The 17466-nt window shown below is 43.7% G+C and overlaps 1 protein-coding gene across 3 annotated transcripts in view; it reads left to right on the forward strand.

Annotated features, from left to right (window-relative positions):
* Positions 1-7332, forward strand: part of EVI5 (ecotropic viral integration site 5) — a 78984-nt gene extending 71652 nt beyond the window's left edge. For all 3 annotated transcript variants that reach the window (XM_031053092.2, XM_031053093.2, XM_031053094.2), the window contains one exon: positions 6060-7332. In XM_031053092.2, coding sequence (XP_030908952.1) covers positions 6060-6365 — 306 coding nt within the window. In that variant the 3' untranslated portion in view covers positions 6366-7332. The remainder of the gene's footprint in view (positions 1-6059) is intronic.
* The last annotated feature ends 10134 nt before the right edge of the window (positions 7333-17466 follow it).

The following is a 17466-nucleotide window of genomic DNA, read 5'->3' on the forward strand; positions in this document are numbered from 1 at the left end:
AATCTTACTAAGACTTCCTACTGTTACTAAGGTGGAGACAGAGGGAGCTCTGATTTTTTTTTTAGATTCCTCTAAAAGAAGCACTGAGAATTCACCATCTTTATTCTTTAAATAAAAATTTAACATCCTGCCTTCTGCCAAAACCAATTTCATTCACCCCAGGCAGTGTTCATACTTGCATCATATTTTGATCTCACTTGTGTGTTGCTGCTTATCCTACTGTAAGTAAGTTGAATATTTATTGCTAAGCTTTGTTAAAGCTCTTGTTTACTACTTCAGAATTGAGTAAACTTCAAGAATTAGTCAGTGAAGCCTATTGAAGAGAGCAAAAAGTAACAGTTTGACTTCTTTGCACCACTGAATTCCTTGCTTTAAAAAAAGAAATCACAGGTTACAACATAAGAATGTCTCCCAGAGCTTCAGTAGAAGTCTTTTTAACAAAGTCTCACTTGGAAATTTGACTTATGTGCTCTAGTTAAAAAACAAAGGGGCTTAGAAATATAACTTGCTGGCAACTGATTAACATGCTTCAAAATGTGAATTGTACTAAAACTTCTAAATTTCTCTTTACTGTTTTTCCTTCATGCCTGGCTTGATGAGGCAGCCAGCAGCAGGTAAGAATGTTTATTCTGAAGTTCAAGGATCTGACTGTTAGCCATTTTTCATCTCTTCTGAATTTGTGAAAATACACTGTTAACCTTTTAAGAGTATATAAAATTAAAATCTTTTCATATGCTGGCCAGTAGGAGAGATAGTTTGTCTTTAAAGTGCTGAATTCTTTAGATACAAGAAGGTATATAAATTCAAACATTATTATTGTTAAGATTCTGTTCTTGACTCAGGTTGCTTTTGAATTGCTAATGATAAAAAACATTTTGGTCAAATAATGTTATCCTTTTAAAGACCACATGCACATGCTGTAGTGAAAACTGGGTTGAAGCTGCAGTCATATAGACAATATGACCTGAATTTGAGAATTAAAAGCAAAACATGTGGGTTTACCAGACCTAGGATTTTTTACAGATGTGATCAGATTTAAGATTCTTGCAAAACCAAAGCAGTAAAAACAGCCAGGGTTCATTTGAATGTCACTTGGTGGGGTGACAGAGGTCTACTTCCCTTCACGAAGGGAAAAAGAGGGCAAACCCAAAACTGAGAAGGCTTTAACTGATATTTGCTCTCTGTACAAAAGAGAACAGAAGTGATGGACCCTGGGGTGTAAGTCCATACTCTGCTCAACATTGCTGCAAGAAAAAGGACTGTTCTTTTTCCTGCAAGTGGAATGATAAGGATACCATAGAACTAGGGTTTGGGGAGGGGGGAAGTTGTGTTTAGACTGGGTCTATGTGTGCTCCCCTCACGCACCCGGGTCCTTAGTCAGATTTCCCATTATCTTGATATCCTTGGCTACATGAATAACAAGATCTTGGCGTAATACTTTACTTCCTACTAAGCTCTTTTTCCATGTTCAAATAAAATACTGACAGCAGGAATCTCAAATCCCTCTTAGAAAGATGCCAGATGAACTTCCCTATGAATTGGCAAAATCTAAGGCATACCTACACAATTGGCAGTTAAAGATCAGGAAAGATCTTTTTGAAAGAGTTGTTGCTGAGAGTCCTCAGACATCATTGCTTATAATGCAGCAGCAGCGAAAACAGACAAGACAATGTTGGACTTCAATAGGAAGTGTATTGGAAACAAAATATTTTATAGTGCTACTACAAGAGAGTGTAGAAAAGGTCTGTAGGGAAGTTAAAAGGCAACTAAAATGATCAGTCATCTTGAGTACTGCCTGCTCATGACACTGAAGAAGCTTAGGAATCATCTGTTTTATAGAGCAGGCCGAAGGAGGCATTATGACATAAGTTAAAGAATCATGACTGAAAAATTGCATTTCAATGCTTGTTCCTGCACTGCTACAATTTGGGGGCAATTCCTGAAACAGGGAGATTAGTTTAAAACAATTAAAGGAATTTCTGGAACTTACTGTCACAGGAAGCTGTAGAGGTAGACAGTAGATAAAAAACTTAAATCAGTCATGGACAGCTGGTCTATAAATGGATCTGAAGCACCTAGGAAGAAATACATTCTCATGTCTGCTAAAACAGTTTCTGGACAAGTGAGTGGGGGCTTGGCAGTATGAAGGGAATGGATTGCAAAAACTGGTCATATTCACATGCTTTCCCTTAAAAACAAAACCACATGAAAGTCTTGTTGTCACTGTTGGAAACAGAACATCAGGCTGATGGACCATTGCCCTGAGCTGGTAGAACACGTATGTTCCCATCTTTAAAATTACTGCTTTTTCTATTAGAAATGCAGAGCCTCACTTGCTAGGCTGTAAGTTGTGTAGAGTACAATATTTTCATTTTAAGAAACCTCTGGGTTTAGATCCTTAAGCTGGTATAAGCCGCTGGTATAAGCCACTGGTATCTAATTGCATTGGAGCACATGCTATCTAGAGGTAGTTCCAAATGCTTTGAGAAGCCTTACAAAGCCTTTCTGCTGCAACAGAAATTGCAGATTATCAGGCTCCTTCAGAAATGCTTCTGAACAGATATTAGATTGAGGTGCCCCTGAAGTATCTTCAACACTGAAACTACACAAAACTGGAAATACTGTACAGCTGACCCCAGTATATTCTGTTGGATGATTTTAATTTTTAGAATCATAGAATCATAGAATACTTAGGGTTGGAAAGGACCTTAAGATCATCTAGTTCCAACCCCCCTGCTATGGGCAGGGACACCTCACACTAAACCAATTTCTTGGAGATTAGCTGCTTACATAAATATTCATGTCTAAAAACAAAAATTAAGGTGCAAATCAGATTCTACCTTCAATTGAAGAACTTACATATTTTTAAGATTAAAGTGACAAAATTCTAACTGTAAAATAAAAACAACATTCTTTTGAAGACTAGGTTTTGTGACAAATTTGTGTACTGATATTTAATGTAATTTAATGCATTTGGATTCAAATGACAGCACTTAGATGTTTAAGAAGTGCAGTAATTTTGGCAGGTACAGAATTGCAGATCATCAGGCTCCTTCAGAAATGCTCCTGAATTTCAGTTTCTCAAACTGAAAATGGCTGTTATTAGAACAGTAACATGCATCTCGCTGCCCATGCTTTTCACACATCTCACTGAAATGCAGACTATCTTTTAAGCTAGAAGGGATTCTGCGAGGCCTTTAGACTAACTGTCTGCTTAAAACAGGATCAACACTGAACTCAAAGCAGGGATTAGGGCTTTGTCAGTTGGGTGTTGACACCTACTGAGGATGGAGAGTATACAGTCTCTAAACAACCTGTTCTGATTCCTAACTAGCCTTGTAGCAACTCTTTTCCTTTCATATTCAAACAGTCTTGTGTTTTGCACATCTTCTCCCACCATACAATTCAGTGAAGAACCAGTTCTCTGTTATCTCAAAGTTCTCCTGAGACTCCTATCCTGATTTGTGTTTAGGCATGTGTGTTAGGACCTCTTCAGCAATGTTGCTTTCCAGCCTGTCCCCATAATATGCTACAGTGTTTGTGCTCCTGGCTGAGATGAATGGTTTTTAAGCAGCAGTAGAAGTTAATGAAACTATATGACCATCAATAGACTTGTCAGATATATTCTCTACAGTACATTCATGTATCTTTCTAGCAGCCTGGCTCACCTTGATTCTGAGGAGTACTTGAGTAAAAGGGCAGGCAAGCGTGAAGCTGCAGGTCAAAAGAAGAGTTCCTGCAAGGTCACAGATTGTGCGTCCTTTCATTAGAATAACAAAAGATAGCAACACACTGTTCTCCCAGACTCACTTTAAGAATTGACAAAGACTGTGTCTATTCATGATTGTTTCACCAACATCATTTTCCACAGACTCTCATTTGGTGTTTGAAAAGGCTACTGCTTAAAACCATGAAGCCATGATTTTGTTATGTTATGTAAATACATTCATCTAAAGGTATTGTGTTGAAGACTTCAGGAAAACAGTTGAGGTCATTGGCTTGGCTTTCTGAAGGTCCAAAACAACTAACATTGACTATCAGCTTTATAATTGCAGGTGAAGCAATGGCTTAACTATGCATACCTAAAAATGTATAATTTCTTACTCTAATTGAAATTTGTAGTCACTTGTATGGTGGGGCTTTTTTTCTGTGGTGAGGGTGGAGAGAAATTGTGGGGTTTGGTTTTGTTTTTCTGTGGCTTCTTTCCTTAGTGACTAAAATTGATAGCTGTTTTGGAAACTTCATGTGTCAGCTAATCTGATCATATTGCAGGATATTTTGAGGGATAGTATTTCTAACTAACACAAGAATCTCTGTATTAGGCTTTCTCTGTCTAGGTATGTAAGCTAGTAAAAATCTATTCCAGATATATGTTACTGTCCAGGGTCTAATATTTGGTAAAAACTGATTTCACTTACATCATGTATTATGCTGTGTAGGTGTGGAACTTTTTTGTTTTGCTTGCCTTGCAAGCAAGGTTGTCATGAAACAACTACAGCCTACATGTATTTGAAGAAAATGCAGAAAAATAACATTAGTACATGTAGTTACCACAAAGGTTTAGATTTACAGCATGTACCCATATTCCTAACAGGAATGTTTTGATATAGATTAAAAGCTGGAGCTTTTATATGCTGTTAATAACTGATTTGATGGCTTCTAATATGATGATGACTTTTGATCTTTTTTCAACTCCTTTTTATTCTCACCTTTTGCACAAGCCCATGGTAAGTACAGAGATTCCTTCTTCCCTGAATGGACAGGTAAAGTCTTCTATTGGTGTCAATAGCAAGGACCTACATGCACTCTTATAAAATTGAATATTGCTTCAGACTTCTGAAACTACTAATAGATTTATTTGAAGAAGCTCTTCAAGCCTTTACTTCTTTTCCAGGTCTTTCTCACTGTGAAAAGTCACTTACAAAATAACATTTGGTGCATCGTCCTTTTTAAGCTTCCATAGTGACATTAGGAAGTTGCTATAACGCATTTTTAATGTTTTTCTGCATCCTTGGAATTTTTAGCTTAATACTCTTAAATTGTCAGACTGACCATGATGTAGTTGCTACTAAAAACTAGCAAAACTGAAATTATTAAAAAAAAAACCAAACAAACCAAACCCATGACTCTGGATTACTTCAGTGAGTTCAGTTATTTTCTCTAAATTAACAGGGACTTGTCAGATTTCAGACCTTTAGGTTTTACTTTTGAATAGCTTGAATGCATGGTTGCAACAGTTTTATCATTCTGCAGTACACTTTGAATTAAAGTATTATCATATCTTTCATGGTCTGAAAATCATTTTTGTCTTGTTTGACGTTCTCTTAAAATAGGAACTACAATCTGTTTATGCTGTACAAAGAAGTTTCATACTTCTTGATTTGAAAATTTATTTGGTCTGATCTAGATAATGAAAAGACACTAAATCTTGCAGTGTGAGAGAACTAAGCATATTCTCTGGTTTTGGGTTTCTTTCTTATGGCTATGTGGAACTGGCAATATACACTTGGGACCCTACTCTTTGGGACAGGGGGAGGACTTTTATCAAATGATACGTTAAATGATAAGGAGGGAAAAAATGGAGCTGTAAAAGTAGGATGTCAGAACAAATAAGTCACCCTAGAAAACTAACTATAAACCATCCTTGTGGGGATATTAAAGATGCAGTAAATAGCCCAGAAGAATCTGTCATTAGTGATTCTAGGTACCTTGATTATTAAACCTTAAAACTGAAAAGCTCTAGGAGTGGAAGGAAAATTTTGGAAAATCCCAAGTACTATTTAAGACATTCTTTCAAGATCTGTCCTTGGGCAGCCAGAACTAAGAAATCACTTTATTCTCATTCTAGCTGAGTTTCAGATGTGCTACTTGTAGAATTTGATCCAGTAAAACATCAATAATATATTTTCTGGAAATGCACTTTGTGTTATTTTTTTGGTTTGAGTTTCTTTCAGGGGGCTTGGTTTTGGGGATAGGTGTTTGGGGGTTCTGAAGGGGTTTTTTGTTACTACTGAACATTTCAACTCTGATTAACTGTTAACTTCTGCTTTTTCTAACAGATCAAATGTCTCAAAGGCCAGAGAGACTTCTCAGACCAACCCACTTTTGATGGGATTCACATTGTCAACCATTTCACAGGAGATGATGAATCATTTCATTCTTCTGATGAAGATTTTATAACTAACTCCATACAGGAGAGTGGGGTGAACTTTCATCTACATAGGAGGACTGGTCAGATGGCTTTGGATCACACAGTTGTAGACAGCAGTGACAGTGATACTGAGGAAAGTGCCCTTCAGACTGAGAACTCAGACAAGATGGTTTCCAAGCAGAGAAGAGTGGAATCTTACTCTACTACTGTGTGATTATCACTGTGACTAGCATTGAAGACTCTCATCTTTCTTTTAAGGGTGAAATTGTGAGAAAAACCAGCTGCTGGATGGTTTCGGTTAAGTAACCATTGGATCTGGTCTGGCCTGTGATAAATATATACATGTACTGTCTATCTGCCTTCTCTCTTTGCCAAATCTTGCTAATGATACACCATTGCCATAAAATAGGCTGGGAAGAAGTTGATGGATGACAGTTCTGACAGTATTACTGAATGTTCCTTGGTTTAGAAACTGCAAATATATCATTTCTTTATGTGTGAGAACCATTTTTGCTGTTCACAAACAGGCGTTATTTTCCTCAAAAGAAATTGCTCTTGTGCAATATTTTATGCTCTGAACAAACATATGTTTTACATGGTTATCCATTTGTGATCAAGATGGACCCTAGTAAACCATCTGATCATAACACATTATCTATATATATATATATATATTAAGCTTCTCAATTACTTTTGTTTTTACTGAAGTTATCAGATGCCCACAGAAAGCTTGAAAGAGGAGCCTTTCTCTGTACTAGTTCATATATGCAAATAATGGTCACTAATGTCATAAAGGTGTTTTTCACCATTTTCACTTAAATCTATGTGCATCTGCTTTTGATGTTGCTAAATGATACCTGGTCTGAATATATTAATTACAATAATGTTTATTTTGTACATATTTATATAGCTACACTGAGCTGAAAATGTATATTACAGCATTTTATATGAGGAATGTAAATGTTGCAATATTACTGTCTGGTATTCTAACAGGAAATGAATTCTGTATATACACACACTAGAAATTAATTACTAAATAAAGGCAAAACACTAACTTTAAGTTTCAGCCTAGCTACACTAACAGGTTCATGTCAGAAATGCTTGTTCAAAACACTATTGACTGAAATCTTTTACCTTCATATATATGTAATGAAAATAAATTTTTCATGATTTAACAAGGTTACAGCATTTACTGTTTAGTCACTTCTAAGCTACAGCGCTTGGTTACAGCATAGTTACTTGCTGGCTCTAGATTAGAGTGGTAGTTCAAATAAGGTGAAAAATCATGCGTGTCTTACAGTTAGTTCTAATTAAGTGCAATACAAATATGCAAGTTCAGTTGTCTTAAAGTTTTATATTACAGCGCTGTCTCAGAAATAACCTATTGGTCCTGTCACCAAATAGCTGCAATTCACCAAAGCAGTTAAGAGATGAGATGAGCATTTTGCCTTCACACTTTCCTGAAAATTGAGATCCAGTAAAATGGTCCTAGCTTCTTGAACAGAACAGGATATTCTACTATTGTCATATGAATACTCTCTTGCCCTCTCAGACACATTCCAGCCAAGAATAATCTTAGTAGCAGCTAATTATTGCTAGCTTATGTAATTAAACAATCCTTATGACTTCTTCTCTGGCAATGTTTGCAACTATTCTATTAATTAAGAAACAGTAGGTACTACTAGCACATACGTTAATTGTCTTGCAACCCAGGAGGAGCAGTATAGTTGTTTAAAATTGCCAAAGCATGGAAGCATACTGTTGAATGCAGCTGTTAGTCCTGTTAGTACTTTCTCTCTGAGGGCACATTCGAAATAGAACAGCATAACTGAGCAGATAACAAATGTTTAAAGAATGATAGAGAAGGCTGCATGGAAGAAGTGTATTCTGGGCATCTCAACAGTATTATCTGACCCAAGTGCAAACTAACTTAAATCTTCAAGTGGATGACTTAATTCCAATTTACTGATTTCTGCAGCTTCTAGTATGCTTCAGTATTTCTGCAAAATTTCCCCACATCCTACCAATGAATATGTAGTTCCCAGTACAGCCTGTGGAAATAGCTGTTTCTGAGGTGGTTTAGCTGACTGATTCTGATCCCTCTTGGAAACTTCATGTATGCAAAACTACATCAGGAGTGCTTTTGTTCACTAACAAATAACAGTTGCCTTTTTTTCCTTCCAATGAGCATCTGTTAATTTGTGTTTGCACCTGGATAATTGTTGCCCAGAAGACTAGGTGACAGATGCCTTGTTGCCTGTCATCGATACCAGCTGCAAGTCTCTATTAAAGGTAATGTTCTATAATAAGTGGCAGGAGCAAAATTCAGTTGGAGAGCCATAAAAATCCTGTGTGTTTGAACAGTGAAGTGTTGTGCTTTTGCAATAACTGCCTTACTGTTGAAGTGATAGCAAATGAGATTAGCTGGCAGGGGTTATTTCCTGAACTTGTGTGGTTTTGAAGTTTACTAATAGAATAAATACTGATACTGAATAACAGCATAAATAAAAACATCAAGGGAAAAGCAAAAGTCCTTATCCAACTAACTGCATCTCTTTTAGTGATGGTGAATCACTGGACATGCTGCAGCTTCAGAAGACTTAGTTATGCAGAGTATGGTAGGAAGACAACCCATGGGAGGCTGTTCAGAATCATCCTGCTTCTTCTGCAACTCTTTTGCCAAAAAATGACACTAATCTCTTTGCTTACGTGTATTGCAATTCGAATGCGCACCAGAATAATGTCAAATCATCAACAGCACAGATAAAATATTAACATGTCAATAAATAAAGCATGCTAATTACCATGATCTTGCTTGCATGAACTTCTAACAATACCTTTCCCTTTGATTTGCTTTCACAGGCATCCTGTAAGAGCTCAATGTGAATGCTAAAAACATAAGGTAAAAAAAGTATGTAATCATAAAAACTTTAGATTCTTGACAACACAAGTGCTGCAGCTGAGAACAACAGGGAAGGAGGATGCCCTACTATATCAAGAGTTTCCATGTAAATTACACTTTCATATGTGGTAGTGAAAATGGTTCTGCCTTCCAATCTGATAATCCAGTGTCTCCACTAGGTAGAGAAGCCTCAATGATTACTTTTTGTTATTTTTTGGGCTAAGGGAGTGAATATTTTAGATCCTAATAGCATTTATGATTAGGCACCTTTTTACTTAAGTAATATAATTTCCCATATTAGAAGTCTGTAACATTTGTGAAAAATTTGGAACATGATTGTTTGGGAGAAACCACACCTGTGAAATCAAGCAAAATGTATTATTACACAGCTCAACAGCTATGAAAGTGATTAAAAGAATCATCCACATAGGGGGTTACATAAATCAAACAAAACCACTTTGTAAATCTTGTATTGAATTTAACCTGTATTCAGCCCTTTTGTGGAACCACAGCACAGAAGAAATTACATGTTTCTCTGGCATTTTAATGTAGTTACTGTTCTATATCAGTGACTATGCCAGTTCTTAGTGAAATTTGATGCTCATACACCATTTGTATTTCAAGCCAGCATGACCTTAAGATATGTTAGCATAAAAATATCCACATTTTCGACTGGATGTGCTGACAATTCTGTTACCTGTAGAGGCTCAATGTAACTGTTTCCAGGAGAAGGTAGAAGATAATGCAAATCCCCTAGGAAAGCCATTAGGCTAGTCCTGGAGACTAAAATAATAACAACCACCACCATCTATAAAATAGAAATTACTACAATCTAAGTGAAAATTACAGTGTTATGTTTAATTATGCAACAGCTACACCAGCTATGTGTATTGAAAGGAAGAGGAAATCTATGTATTACCTGGAATTAAGTAGGTTCTTAACTGTTCTGTGAAATACTTTTATTAGTATAATTGCAGCATTATACATTTTGTAGTTCTCTGATGGTTTTGGTTGATTGGGGGGGGGTGGGTTTTTTTTACAAACTAGTTCAAGACTTAAGAAAAATCAGTGAAATACACTGACACGGTAGTCTTTAGAACCAGAAGTTCAGAATGGTGAAATGAAAAGCACACAGTAAATTGACTTTCAACATAGCCTCCATGTAGCATGAAGTTTCAGCTTCAGTGTGGAGAAAACATGTTAATATATACTTACCTATGCGTACATGGACACTGATTGACTAAGATCCAAGATAACAGGAGCTTAACACCCTCCCTTCCCAGAAAGGAATACCTCATTTCACAATTATGAAAAACAAAAGCAATGTGTCATACTCTTAGGATTGTGTACTGTTGCATAAGTGAATGAACTTTCTAGCATCCCAATATGAGAATTAAGATTCCCAAGACCATTTTGCATAGTCTACATTCTGCAGCCCATTGATTCAGCTTTATTCTGTTCATAATGGAGGCAAGTTCTGGATCCACTCCTTCCCCAGGCTGGAATCCCTCTTTTCATTCCAGCTTCCAACACCATTTTCCCTCTCCAGTTCATGCTCACAGTGCTCATTGCTTTTCTGATCTGCTCTGACAGCAGCAGAAGTTACTTTGTTTACCTCAGCAATAAAATAAAAATGAATAATAATAAAAAAGGCTATCAAAATCACTGATTAATGTCTCACATATTTACACCACATGTTTGTGCCACAAGAAGTATAAAGAAGACAGCAATATGATGCTGGAGGTGGTGGTGTGGGGAGAATTGTGAATTGCTTCTCCTCCTCTATGTACCAAGCAGCTAACCTGTGAAATCCTGTTCTTCAGATCCTTCCTCCTGAAGTGCCTCATCACTCCTGAACATGAGGATCTCATCTGCATCTTACCACCTTTGGTGCTGTCGTGGTTTAAAACGCCACCTCAGTCTCCCGCAGTACCACACACCCCTTTCCCCCCCCCCCCCCTCCCCACTCCCAGAGGGATGGGGAAGAGAACCGGAAGAATACAACTCCCACAGATTGAGATAAAACCAATCCAGCAATTAAGGTATAACACAAATCACTACTGCTACCACTAATAAATCAATGTTAGAGGAAATAAACAAGGAGAGAGAATACGATACCACCCGCTGAAACGAGCCCAACCCCGAAAAGAGCTAACCCCCCCCCCCCTTCTGGCCAACTTCCAGTTACTGCCCCGAGCATGACTTGCTGTGGTATGGAATACCTCCCCGACTAGCCCAGGCCAGGTGCCCTATCTCTCCTTCCTCCCGGCCTCCCCTCCTCCCTGGCAGAGCATGAGCTTAGAAAAGGCCTTGGACAAAACCAAACATTTAAGCAGTAACTCAAAACGTACACGCCACCAGCAACCGCTCCCAGCCCGAAAGTCAAAACACAGCACTGCACCAGCCACCAAGAAGGAGAAAAAATGACTGCTACTGCTGAACCCATGACATTATCCACCCCTTATTCCATACCATTCATGTCATGCTCAGATCCCACATTTTCAATATACCATCATATAGATATATGTATATATACATCTGCATACAACCAGACAGAGAGAAAGAAATCATTTCTTAATACATGGACCAATCCCTATAATGCTATTGAGTCCATTTGGTCCATGATGTTAGGTTTGTAATAGTCTTTTGTAGCAGGAGAGTCTGTGTGCAGTGCTGGATTGTTGCCTGCTGATGTTGATCATTCCTTTACTGCAGAACTCATCTGGTTCTATCAAAGCTCATTCTCTGTTGGGATGATGGTTAGAGGGAAGTCAGGGCCAGTCGCTGGTGACCTGAAGACATCTAGTTGACGGACAATAAAAATATTACACAGCAAGCAACAACATATAATTAAGTTCATTGGCTGATTTCCCCTAAAATCAAATCCCCTTGAGGTATACATCGGACTTCCCCATCTTCCCGCATTACCCACCAAGTATATCCGGGTCCTTGAGCAAAAGCAATCCCACGAGTGGGTTTGCCTTGACCTGAAACACGAATAACCCAGACTGTCTTCCCTAGCAAATTCCTCATGTGCACTACAGGAACCTTGTCCCCCTCTACAATATGTAAAAGTTCTGACTGGGCTGGGCCAGCCCTGTTGGCAGATCCTCTGGTGTTGACCAACCAGGTGGACTTTGGTAAATGTGTATCCCAATGCTTGAAAGTTCCCCCACCCATTGCTCTCAGTGTAGTTTTTAACAGCCCATTGTACCATTCAATTTTCCCAGAGGCTGGTGCATGGTAGGGGATGTGATATACCCACTCAATGCCATGTTCTTTGGCCCAAGTGCCTATAAGGTTGTTCCAAAAATTAGTCCCATTGCCTGACTCAATTCTCTCTGGGGTGCCATGTCGCCACAAAATCTGTTTCTCAAGGCCCAGGATAGTGTTCCGGGCAGTGGCGTGGGGCACAGCATATGTTTCCAGCCATCCTGTGGTTGCTCAGAGCTCCACTCATGAGCTGCACTGGTAAGAGCTCTTGTGAGTGGAGCTCTGATGGATCTCTCTCAGAGCTCCATCTTGAGACTCCCCGAAGGGCTCCCCCTAACGGCTCCTCTCAAGGACCACCCCCCAGGACTCCCCTTAAGAGCTCCTCTCAAGGATCCCCTCAGCACTCCCCTCAGGGCTCCATCTCAGGACTCCACTCAGGGCTCCCCTCAGAGCTCCATCTTGAGACTCCCCGCAGGGCTCCCCCTAACGGCTCCTCTCAAGGACCACCCCCCAGGACTCCCCTTAAGAGCTCTTCTCAAGGCTCCCCTCAGCACTCCCCTCAGGGATCTCCTTAAGGACCCTTCTCAGCGCTTCCCTCAATGCTCCCTTTCAGGGCTCCCCTTAGGCATCCCTTTAAGGACTCTCCTCAGGGCTCCCCTCAGGACTCCCCTCAGTGCCCCCCTCAAGGACTCTCCTCAGGACTCTCTTCAAGGACTCCCCTCAGGACTCCATCTCAGGGATCCACTCAGGGCTCCCCTCAGAGCTCCATCTTGAGACTCCCTGCAGGGCTCCCCCTAAGGGCTCCTCTCAAGGACCACCCCCCAGGGCTCCCCTTAAGAGCTCCCCTCAAGGCTTCCCTCAAGGCTCCCCGCAGGACTCCCCTCAGGACTCCATCTCAGGGATCCACTCAGGGCTCCCCTCAGAGCTCCATCTTGAGACTCCCCACAGGGCTCCCCCTAACGGCTCCTCTCAAGGACCACCCCCCTCAAGGACTCCCCTCGAGAGCTCCCCTCAGGATTCCCCTCAGAACTCCCCTCAGGGCTCCATCTCAGGACTCCACTCAGGGCTCCTCTCAGAGCTCCATCTTGAGACTCCCTGCAGGGCTCCCCCTAAGGGCTCCTCTCAAGGACCACCCCCCAGGACTCCCCTTAAGAGCTCCCCTCAAGGCTTCCCTCAAGGCTCCCCTCAGGACTCCCCTCAGGACTCCATCTCAGGGCTCCTCTCAGAGCTCCATCTTGAGACTCCCTTCAGGGCTCCCCCTAAGGGCTCCTCTCAAGCACCACCCTCCCAGGACTCCCCTTAAGAGCTCCCCTCAAGGCTCCCCCCAGGACTCCCCTTTGCACTCCACCTCAGGACTCCCTGCAAGGCTCCCCCTCAGGCCTCCCCTTAAGGACTCCTCACAGGCACACTCCTCAAGACTCCCCTCAGGGCTCCCTCTCGGGGCTACACCTCAGGACTCCCCTCAGAGCTCCCCTTAAGGACTCCCCACAAGCACTTGCCTCAGGGCTCCATCTCAGGCTCCCCTCAGGGCTCCCTTTAAGGGCTCCCCTCAAGGACTCCCCTCATGACCCCTCTCAGGGCTCCCCTTAAGAGCTGACCCCACCCGGGGGTCCCCTCAGAGGGGTGAGGGAGCAGGGGCCGTTTTCTGCCTCTCCCAGCCTCGAGCGCCCGCCGCAGGCGGAAGGAGTTAAGTGAGGGTGCGAGAGGTAAAAGCGGCCTGTGCCCGCACCCTGTGCCTCCTGGCACCGGTCCTGGCCGCTAGGCGGAGACCGTTCTGGCCACCTTCGTGGCTAGAACTGAATTGGGTACGAAGCCAGCAGCCCTTGGTCGCTCTCAGCACGGGTCAGCTTTCCCCGTCCTCATAGGCGGAGTGAAGCAGGTCGTCGGTCCTGACGGCCACCCGGGAAGGTGCGAACTGGTTTTGCTAATCGTGAAATAAAGCCAATTTCGAGCGTTTTCTCCTCTAGTCGTTGGAGAAAGCCGGTGCCGCGGGAGCCGCAGATGTATTCCTGGTGTCCGTACAGTGTCAGCCCTCACATGAGAGATTATATGATCATTTAAACACTCGCCTTCCCCTCTGCTTTCCTTGGCTTTGCTGAAGGTTTTCATGCAGTTTGGGAAGCAGTAGGTGAGAAGTATGAGGCGCAGGGGTACCCAGAGGGTGTCCCCGGCTCGGGAACCGCCGTGCTTTGTTTAAACCAAAAGCACCCGCACGAGTTTTGAACGTAGGTATATGAAGACGAATATGTATTTTCATTCTGAACAGGTCAGAATTGTTTTAAGAGTGCTAATAGCCATTTGCAGTGACGCTTGCCTTTTACGCAGCCAAAGTGCTGCTCGCAAGGTAGTTTATCACCCCACTGCAGTGGCAAACGGGGAAGGCTGTTTTGCCAAAATCCAAACTAAGTCAACGAAGACGTATGCACGGAATAACACCGAGTTGTTTAATCTGGTTACTTCTACTGATTCCAGCATTTTGAAGCTGAACCTAACATTCTGAAGCTGATTTTCATAGTAATCAGCCAGCGGCAAAGGGACTGCGGTGCACAGACGCCGTAAGTAAAACTGCTGTGCCCAGCACCAGGAACTTTCCGGCAATTAATGAAGGTGTTAAGTGCGATGTCAGTCATGTTCTTCAACTTCCTTTTGTGTCATTGCTAAAGCGTCACGCAGGTTGGACAATTTTTCTCTCAGCGGTATTTGCTTGCTTACTTAGATTTTGGGAAGTCGGGTTAATGTCGTGTTCCACGCTGGCTCACAGGAACGAAGTGACTGTTTGTTCTGTGAATGCTTAGGGGGTGGTGGTGGAGAGCAGCATCTGCTCGCAAAGCCGTCACGCTCCTGGGCGTGAGGGAGGCTGGAGTTTGCTCCGGCGTTGTCCGCCTTCAGTTCTTAGTCGTTCCCGAACGGGAAATGGTGCTAAACCTCGATTCGCTCGCTGCAGAACAGTACTTCTGGCGGCCCTATAGCCATCGAAACGAAGTTGCTGGTTACCCAAGATGTCACAATGAAGCCCAGAACAATCTCAGAAAGATACCGAAGATTCTGTGTGAGCTGGATTTCCTGGCTGCATCAGGAATCCGAGGCTAGATCTAGGAAAAAGCTCTTGTGGGGCCGGGCTCTGCAGAAGGGAGCAGGTTGCCGTGCTTCGCGGTGCAGAGGTCCCCGCTGGTGCGGGCTGTCGGGGGGGGTGATTTCCACGGACCTCCGCGACCATGCTGGCTGCCGGTGCCTGCCCCATGGAGCCTCCCCTAGTCAGCAGCCTGAGCACCGGAACGCAGGCGAGGAAGGCGAAAGGGAAGCTTCTCTTTCGCCTTCGTGTTTGAGCCGCCCTCAAGCTACAGTAGCCACCGTGCACCGGGGAGGGGGGGTCGTGGGGCATCTCGCCTACCCCTTCCATATTTAACCATTACCTAAATCCGAAGGGAAATGACCAAACCTCTAGGCTTGGGTCTTAAGGTATTTTCAGCGCCGTTGGGCGTATTTATCCCGAAAGAGTTTTCCACAACAAGTTATTTCTAGTCTAGGAGAGGTCTCCGTCTCCTAAGGCCCTGCCTAAGCCCCGATTCTAAATACCACGCACGGCTCGAAGGCGGCTCGACGCCGTCCCCGGGCAGGGGGCAGAGATGCTGCCCGGAGCCGACTCGGAAGCGCGGGCTCCCTCTCCTCCGTCCCCTGCCCTCTGCCTCTGCTCGCCTTGAGTCAATCTGTGTTTTGAATCTGTGACTTGTTCTCGTTGCGGAAGTTGAAGGGGATCCAAGAATAGTTCAGATAGATGTGTATAATTTCTAGAGCAGAACCCCGAGAGAAATGAAAAGCCCCGTTCCAGAATGACACTTTGATGTCACTTCAGCGAGCCCTGTGAGGCAGAATACGGTAAGACACTTTCATTTAAGGAAAAATGAGAGAGAAAGAGAAGCGGGAACAGTGCTGATTTGTGAGGCTTCGGCTTTTTTTTTTTTTTTAAGCCCCTTTTTTTTTCTTGCAGAAGCTCCTAACGCTCAGGAAGTGGAATCTGTGGTTTAGGGGGCCGAGCTCTGAAGGAGTTGAGAGGCACAGAAAAAAAAAAAAGAAAGAAAAAGAAAAAAAAAGCCAACTCAAGCACCATTGCTCCTTAAAGGGAGGCTAAATCTAAAGTCACCCAAACTGGCAGCCTGCGGCGCAAACCCCGTCTGCAGCCCAGCTTTCTTCACCCCTCCACATGGGTAAGCTCTCTTGCTTTTCTCTCCTCACGTAGGCAACAGCCGGCCCGGGGTGGTACCGACCCGACCCTCCACTCACCTCCCCTCTCCCTGCCTCCCCCCGCTCCGCTCCAGTCCTGCCTCCGACACGGCGGCTCGGGGAGGCTTCCCACAGCCCTCAGGCCATCGCGGGGAGCGGTGGGGAGCTGGGCAGGTGGGCTGCGGGACTCGCCTTCCCACAGCCCCGGTCCCCGCCTGGTCCGGCCTTGGGCGGTGTCGCGCCAGGACTAAAACAAGCGGCGGCAACAGCGGCGCCCGGAGCCTCCTACAACGGCTGCGGCTGCCGTTGCTGTCGGGAGGGAGACGCGTTATCGGGCTGCTTTGATTTCTCATCCCGCTAGCTGTCAGCCCCCGCTCAAGGATGAACCGAGGCGCAGGTGAGCCTGGGCTGCAACGCTCCCACCAGCCCGACAGGCGCTTGGAGGGGGGCGGTGCCTCCCAGGCTGCGCGGGGGGCGCGGACTGGCCGGTGCTTCGCAGAGCAGCCGGGGTCGTCTCCCCGACGGGCTGTGCTCCGGACGGGACAGAAGGGGTCGGGGCCCTGCCCTCCTTTCCCCTTGCTGGAGGAAAGCCCAAACCAACCCCCGAAGTCCCCGAAAATAATCAAACGAAAGCAGTTTGAACTCGCTTTTTGCAAAGTGTCAAGTATAACGTCAGAGGCGCTGAACGGGCTCCAATGTACCTCTCCTGCTTTTCCCCAGCGGAACAGCCTCGGGGCAGCTCTGGTTAACCCGATCCCTGTCCCCCTTCTCCGTCCCCCCTCAGCTCCCGTAGTCCCCCCAGGAGGTTTCCCACCTCGTCTCTCTCCCCGACTCTCAGTGTCAGCAGCTGCAAGGTGCGGCGGCACAAACAGCTGCGGGCTGCAGGGACGGATTCCGGTTTGTTCGTTTTCGCGTTATCATGGTTCTCGCTGGGTGGGTGAACGAGTCCCTCCGACAGCAACAGCCTCTCAGGCGCCGG

Source organism: Melopsittacus undulatus, chromosome 6 (genome assembly GCF_012275295.1).
Source record: "Melopsittacus undulatus isolate bMelUnd1 chromosome 6, bMelUnd1.mat.Z, whole genome shotgun sequence".
NCBI classification, from domain to species: domain Eukaryota; kingdom Metazoa; phylum Chordata; class Aves; order Psittaciformes; family Psittaculidae; genus Melopsittacus; species Melopsittacus undulatus.